This window comes from Actinia tenebrosa, unplaced genomic scaffold (genome assembly GCF_029948245.1).
Source record: "Actinia tenebrosa isolate PJP-AT-01 unplaced genomic scaffold, QUT_ActTen_1.0 PGA_scaffold2__45_contigs__length_23673736, whole genome shotgun sequence".
Classification (NCBI taxonomy): Eukaryota; Metazoa; Cnidaria; class Anthozoa; order Actiniaria; family Actiniidae; genus Actinia; species Actinia tenebrosa.
The window spans coordinates 15,028,957-15,037,055 of record NW_028292579.1 but is presented as its reverse complement, the minus strand read 5'-3'; the positions used below and the strand labels follow the sequence as shown (position 1 = coordinate 15,037,055).

Below are 8,099 nucleotides of genomic sequence, written 5' to 3'. Positions count from 1 at the left end.
TAAGCTAAATAAAAGTACTGTCATGCCTTCACTAAGCCTTTATTATATATTGTTATGGTTTTGCTAATCAGCAACTGTAATGTGAGAATAAAGAAAACTTTAGTAATTGAATAATTGAGGGAAGTAGGGCTTTTTTTTTCTAATTCTAAATAGTGATAATTAGTATTATTTCAAAAAAATAAATGCTGTTTGAATTTTTAAAATTGTCTTTATTTGTTCTTTGATTATATTTTATTAGACACTGGTTCATATTGCTCCTGACTTTGGCTACTCATTGTTGTGATAAGAACTTTCTGAAAACTGTGAGCTCTATATCTCACATTCCAAGATCATCACCACTGGTGAAGTTCTTGGAATGTATTAAGAATACAGTAAAGTGTGGCAGGCTGTATAAAAGTTACTGTAGGTGGTTCAATGAGAAACGGAAAGGTGGAGCATCCTTTGCATACAGATTTACAGGCTTGGAAGCAAAAAGGTTCTGTTGGAACTTTACTGCCCCAATCAATATCCTGCTAGAAGTTCCCAATCTATCTAAAGGTTCTTTTCTTAAGTTGCATACATTAGCATTTATGGGAGTTAAACTTAGAGATGCAGTTTCAATATATACACGAGTAAACATTTCAAATCAAAGCCTACAGGAACTAGACCAACTGTGTAGATCTTATTTCAATGCTGTTTCCTTGTTGTTAAAAAGTCCAAACCCTACTGTGTGGACAATTGGCTATGCAATTCCTTTTCATTCTAAGCAGCTTTTTGATACCCTAGGGTATGGCCTTGGTTTAAACTCCATGCAAGGAAGAGAGGCGAAGCACATTAAGCTGAAGCAATATATTGGAAATACATGCAGTAGCAATAAAAACCAACAGTGGTGGACTGTTTTTAGGCATGAATTTGTTAGTATGGTGTGGTTAAGAAAGAAGGATCCCTGTAGTGTTAACTATACTGGAGGAAAAGAAAAAGCATCTGACTCATACATTCCACTAAGAGTTTCAAGAAAAAACACACGATATTGCCATTGTGGTGAAGCAAAATCAAACCCCGATGATGAAGAGTGCCATATATGCAGTAGCCATATCATGAAAATTGTAAAGAAATCTGTGAAAGATGGAAAGGTGGACCCTGCTTTACACTCCTTTTTTGAATGAGCTGCCAAAAACGATTGGAGGACTGGGCACTAGTATCCTGAATTGAATTACATTCAACTCTTGCCCTAATAATTAATTAGTATGTTAAAGTGTATTCCACAGGTATATGAAAACCACTTCAATGTGCCATTGTACTTCAAAACCATTGAAGAGCACAGACAACACAATTAATTTTGTTGACTAGAGTCATTATATCCAAACCTTAATCAAAAACCCATTGTTCTTGGAGTTACTTTGGACAGCAAGCTGTGTTATAAAGAACAACACAGAACAACTGAAGGAAGGCTACAAAACCACTACAGCTTTGAAATGAATTACTCACTTTGTTACATAAAATAACAGTGATTTTTTTAAATATAAAACATGAAATAGGTATCTAAGCTAAATCAAAACAAGTACTAGTGTTTTTTTTATATAGGAATATATACTCTTTATTTCATCCTGATATATATTATTTCATAATAATTATACAAATATTTGTATACTAATGCACCTTAATTCAGAAAAGATTGTTGTTGAAAAGACTAGTGTAGAGTGTTGCGCCTGGACTGAAGGAGCATAATATTGTAATAAGCACAAACACTCAACCTTTTTCATGACAACCAATATTCTTCTCTGAATTAGGTATATATGATAACAAATTAACAGTCAACAATTTAAATACCTCAAATAAAAAAACATGATCCAAAAGGTCTCTAAAAATCTATAGTCATTTTCAATAAACCCTTGAAACAAATCCTAATATTTACTAGTCAAACACAAAAGAGAACAGTGACATACAATGTAAGTGGTTACTATTGTATATTACTTTAGGCATTATTCCACAGGCTTAACAAACTTATTTTATAATATATAGATGTCTAAATATGTATAGATGAAACTTTAAACACTGAGTGAAAATATAGCCTGTGTCATATCCTGAAACTCTCTTGTATATCAATATTGTTTTCAATAATTTGATTTGCACAGTTTGTCAACTAGCCTGTTGAAAATAAAGTGCTTTAAAATATTGTATAAACTCTATGATAAAAGCTTAATTTATGCTCTATGCAATAGAGTGCAAACACAATACATGAAATTCTGCTACAAATATTTTGTTCAAGATAGTGATGGTACATGAAAATTATAAAATGTGTTACTTAGAAAATAACTTGGCAGCTTAATGTTTTGTTTTTTTAAGTACAGGAAAATAGCTGAGCTCTTGAGGCTTATTTAAACCAATGACTAAGCACACAGCACAAGGTCACTATTTCAATAAAGCAAGGAGTGCATGTTATAAATACACTCTAGTAATCCATATACTTTCATTTGACAAGGTTTTTAACCATATTCTAAGACAGATCAGATAATGAATGCCTGTGCCAGGGCAATTACATGTTTCATAAAAAATAATACAAGGGAGACACTATTTTTCAATCCCATATTACATTGGCATTCATTATATCTATCTTTTACAATATAAAAGCTCGCCTTAATGCTGTGGAATATCATTTTCATTCCAGTATCCATAATGGAAATGAACAGACCAAATTTCTTTGTTTTTGTAAAAAGTGAACTTCAGTGGCATTTCCGGTTTTACTACAACCTCACATCGTTCCTTTGATGCTCGCCCATTAACATATTTCACAAGAAGATCTTCTTTAGCACAAACAACACCATCAAGGTTCATTTTGTCAAAGACAAACACAGCTTTCTTGCTACTTGTAAAGTTGATAGTGACACACGCATCTGTTTCCTTGAACATATGTCCAAAGTTATTACGCTTCACCAATCGATTAGAAATAACCATGAAGACCTCTTCAGGGACATCTATTACAAACTCTCCTGTCCATGGCGAGACAGTGTTAGGTGTAGGCTTTAGACGATTAATTATTTTGTCATGGACCTTTTTAAGACAGCGACAGACCATTCTCTGAGTGCTTACTAGTTGCTGAACGTCCTTGTAACGTGTTCTTGATTGATATTTTTCCTCAAGAACCTCAACACAATGCTCAACTTCACGGAAAAACCCCGATATATCAGATAAACAGGTAGTATCGTTGGTTTGGGACATGTAATCGAGCTTTGTACTCGATAAAAGTTGCTTCAAAGCCGTGCTAGGTGGTTCGTCTCTAAATAGTTGAGCCGCCATTTTGAATTTAACCCAAAATGCAATGCGCGCCCCCAACGATCGATTGAGAGGGGTCATTGGCCCCAGCGTGATTGTGGCTTAGACAAAGAGAATCCTCTCCTACCTAGTTGCTCATTTTGCTCCTCGCAATTGTACCAGGCCATCAAGAGAACTACTGAGTCGACGTCTGGAGAGCTTGACCCACACATAAAAAACCTTTTAAGTGTCATGTCTTAACTGAAATTCTAGATATAGTGGAAACAATGTAAAATACACATTACTAAGTAGTACAAAATAATCTAGGCAGTATCAATCTGTGGAAGTTATCCTTCAGCCAAATAATTAGTAAGAATAATAAACTACAAATGTGGCCAGGTACCGCTGTGAGATGGTTTTATTTCAGCACCTCTGAGCTTTTGCTGATCTACCGCATCATCAGAGACTAACTGAAAGAGAACACATGTTCTCCTTTACTCTGATGATGTTGTGGATAAGCGAAAGCTCAGATGTATTGAAATAAATAGTGCTAATTAAATAATTGAAGACAAGATTTGCTTATAGAATTCAGTATTTAATGCTATTTTTTAGCACACTTGGTTTTTACTTTAAAACATGCAACATAAATAGTACTAAATAGTCATATTTTATGCCAATTCTATTATTTTCCATGGTTGAAAAATCATTATTAGATTAGTAAAAATGAGGGAGAGATTTTGCACAACTTTAGTGTTTACTCTCTTTATATTTACATTCATGATAACAAAGACAATGCTAAACATTATAAACATAGTTATTTTAAAACATTAACCTTTTCAAAGATTTCAACTTTTAATAAAAGCAAGTTTTATATTATCCATTCTCAGTGTTATCCGGTTCAATTGAGAGTAAATAGTGGTACTCCAAGTCTATTTAGATGACCATATCTCAAACTAATAGTTACTTTTTCCAAGTTTTTCGAGTATTTAATCTTTGCTGGATGCTGCTCATCAACAATAACCTTGCTATAAGAGCCATCCTTTTCAAACTTCAGAAGAGTTGTAGCCTCATCAAGAGTTTTCCCATATTTGTTTGCCAAGGTAAGAAACATGAATTTAAAATGTTCGATTTGAAAGATGTGAATTTCCTCGACGTTTCGTGTGTTCTTTATTGACGTTCCTCCGTTTTCCTCCGTCAAAGATATAACCTTCAAACAGTCAAACACTTCTGTGGGAAGGTTCCATGAAAAATTAATAGCCCAAGGACGAGAAGATGTAGATTTTCTTTTCATTTTTCTGAGAATAGTCTTGTGCCAAAGTATCACGGCTCGAGACAACATTCGTATTGGTTGAGCTAAATGGTACTTGTAAGCCCTTTCGGCAGGAAAAGTATACTTCTTAACAACTGCTCTTGTTAGCTGCAGAACTTCGTTGCTAATATTAAGCGCAAGGGACCGATTTACAGCATCTTGGACGTGTTTATTCGAAACCTCATGCACTTTCACTAAAAGGTCCGCCATTTTGAAAACTATATAACTGTATCATAGTGTTGATAACCGCTGTCAACCTAATGCTGGCGCACATATTCTGAAATGGCGCGATTCAGAGCCCAGGATCCCGGCGTGATTTGCAGCTACAGGAATTGAAATCTGTTTGCCAGAAGTACTTCATTGCTCTCAAAGAGCTAATAGAACATGTGACACCAACAGTATGGACACTTGCCTATGTGGTCCCTTACCATACTGAGCAGCTTTGCAACAAACTTGGCTATGGTCTCGGCTTGAACACTATGCAAGGTAGAGAAGCGAAGCACATAAAACTCGCAAGATATGTAGAAAACACTTGTAATGTAAGGAAACAGTTACGGTAAACAACAGTTTTTAGACATGAGTTCGTGTCTCTAGTGTGGTTAAGAGAAATGGATCCTGTCAACAGCTCTTCCCAGCAATGTCAGAAGGACATGGGGCTATCTTTCATCCCAAAGAAAGTATCAAATGGTGATGACCTAACTTGTTATTGTGGTATGAGTAAAGCTACTAAAGAGTTAGAATGCTGCAATATATGCTCCAGTGACACCATGCAAATGATTAAAGAAAGTGTGGAGCAAGAGAAAGTTACCGATGCACTGAAAAGATTCGGCAATCTGTAGTGTAACTCCTAGAAGATAAATATCACCCCAATAATGTTGTGTTTTCAAGCATGAGGTGCTTGAATGTAAAGCAAAACTATGAAACATTGAACAAAAACATTTAACATTCATAAATAGTTCACAAGATGTTTTATAATCAAAATAATTGATCAATCCTTTTGACAACATTGTTGTTACAAAAACAGGAAGTAGTCTCAAATTGATTAACATATATATTCTTGTTGCTGAATCACAACTTCATTCAATAAAAGTAATTAGCCAGCTTTTGGCTGTAACATATACACACATTTCATTTTTGTCCATAGAAAACCTTAGTAGTAGTAGCATTTTTAATTGCCCAGTTACACTATGACATCACTGCTTGTTTACTTGGGGCTATATTCTATTTTTCTTTTGTGAGTTACGACTGGTTTTAGAGCAGTTTCTTGTGAATATGCTTTGCTTTGACCCCCTCCAACAACTATGATCCTTTGCGTTTCAAGGAAAGATTGTTTTGAAGAGATGTCATAGTGAAATAGGGCAATAATCAGTATCAGTATTATCAGTAGTGTTGAAAAATAAAACATTTTGCTAAAACTAAAGAGTTTGTAAGTAATATTAAGAAATTGAGAGCGAGTGTTTTTATGCAATATTCATAAAACCCTCTGTCATGGTTTTGATTCCTTTTGAAAATGCCTTATGGCTTATTGAGTTTTTCAACAGTATTTAGCAAATTCATTAATATTAATCACAACATTTAACCAATAGTATCCTTGTTAAACTGATAAACAGTGTCCTATACATAAAACATTATTAGTCTAAAATATTTAGAAAAATGAATGATTAATTCATCAATCATTTAGACTACCAATGTTTTGTGCATGGAACACAACCCTGCACTCTCCTGAAAAATTCAAAACAAGCCCTACTTTTAATTTAATTAAACAACGAGTTAATTGAAAAAAGTGTGCATGTTTTTAATATGGATTTGCTAACTACAGTTATAAAATGTATGTCTTCGTCTAAATATGCTTTACTCTATATAATATCTGGAATAACAAATATTTGAAAAAAGATTTTAGTTTTGTCTGGATAAGTAGCTTTTTTGAGTATTAATATTTAGTGCTGTGGGAGGCCAGATGAATTCCAGTGTCCATAATGAAAAGTTATTTTCATGTTTTGTGGAACTTGAGAACAAATGGTTTTGCTTCTGAAACAACAAGCCTTGTCACTTTCTCTCCATTGCTCCGTTTGCATGCAATATCCTTTTTAGCCATGATTTCTCCTTGCATGTTTTGCCTATCCAAAATATATACCACTTTTCGCAAGTCGGTCACAGTAACTTCTGTGAAAGTGTTAGTTTCTTTTACGTTGTGTCCAAAGCCATTACGGTTGATTACTTTGTTCAAAAGAACTTCAAAAACTTCCTCAGGAACATCGACTGTGAAATCTCCCTGCCAAGGATTACAAAAACTAGGTCTTTCTTTCAACCTAAGCAATATTTTCTGGTGGATCTTCTTCAGTAACTTGGCAACCATCGGTCTAGTGTTTACAAAGCATTCCACACTGGAAAACACTGCTTTGTCGGGGTGATATTTCTCCTTTAGGAGTTCACTGTGTCGGCCAAGTTCTTGAAAACAGCTGCCGATAACATCAAGGTTTTTCCTTTTATCGGTTTTCGAGAAAAATTATCTCTTATGCGCCACAACTCCGGCAAAACTTTCATAGACGGCTTTTCCCCTCAAAATGGTCTCTCGTCCGCCATATTGGAATACCGACGTACCCATAGTGCATTGCGCGCCCTATGTAGTACATGCAAGGGGTGGTTTGGCGGCGGCGTGTGTTTGTGCATCTCTTTGACACAAGTACACAAGACTGGTTTGCGGTTGTTTCCATTATAGAGAATCTTCTGCTTCACATCAGAGCTGGAAACTCTCAAATAAGAAATGCTCAGGTCCGACGAAGCAGGATGCTATCACAACAATTTGCTGATTGCGGCAGTTAAAGACATCGGAAAAAGAGTTGGCATACAGATTAAGAGGTATGACTTCTCAGAGCCACAGCAAGGGAAAGACGTCTTTGATAGGATTATATGTCCTCTGAAATCAGCGGTCAGAAATTATTGCAATGAAGGAAACGATGTTATCAATGCTCTCAAAATGCAGGAAGCTTTAATACGACATCCTGTAAAGGGTACCATGAGTTCGGTGAACAAAGTCAACGACTCAGTGCCTTCGTTAGACACGAAAAGAATAAAAAAACATCAGTGCTTATCATAATTTCCAGTATGATTCAAGTAGTGTTACTGTTTGGAAAGCATATGCAGTTGGTCAAGGCAAGAAACTGACAAACAAATCAATCTACAAAACACATCAGCAACCGACAAATATGACTGTTGTTCAAGATTTCGTTGGAGAAACAAATACAGCAAGACCCATGAAGATGCTAAAAGAAGTCCCACAACCTGATGTTAAGGAAACTAGTAGGTTGGAATGTACAGAGCAAGGCTGTAATTATGTTTGCAAATCCTTTGATGAGCTCGAACAGCACATTGATGTAGGAGAACACAGTAGATTTGTAAATAATAAAAGTCTTTATGACGTCATTCGTAGAGAGTGGTCAAAGAAATTCACAACAATAGATCCTAGTCATAATTCTTCCGAAATGAAGAACCCACAAAGAGTCAAAGCAGGTGTAACAAGCCTAAGCATGAGCTGGGCATTAAGTGAAGCGAAAACAGG

At 35.3% G+C, this 8,099-nt stretch overlaps 1 protein-coding gene across 1 annotated transcript; it reads left to right on the top strand.

Moving 5' to 3' along the window:
- Positions 1-233: 233 nt before the first annotated feature.
- On the top strand, positions 234-1,581 carry LOC116286637 (uncharacterized; the record flags this gene model as incomplete). The annotated part of the gene is made up of 1 exon (XM_031693188.2): positions 234-1,581. A coding segment is annotated over one exon (912 nt), but the record flags the coding sequence as incomplete, so codon positions are not given.
- Between the last annotated feature and the right edge of the window lie 6,518 nt (positions 1,582-8,099).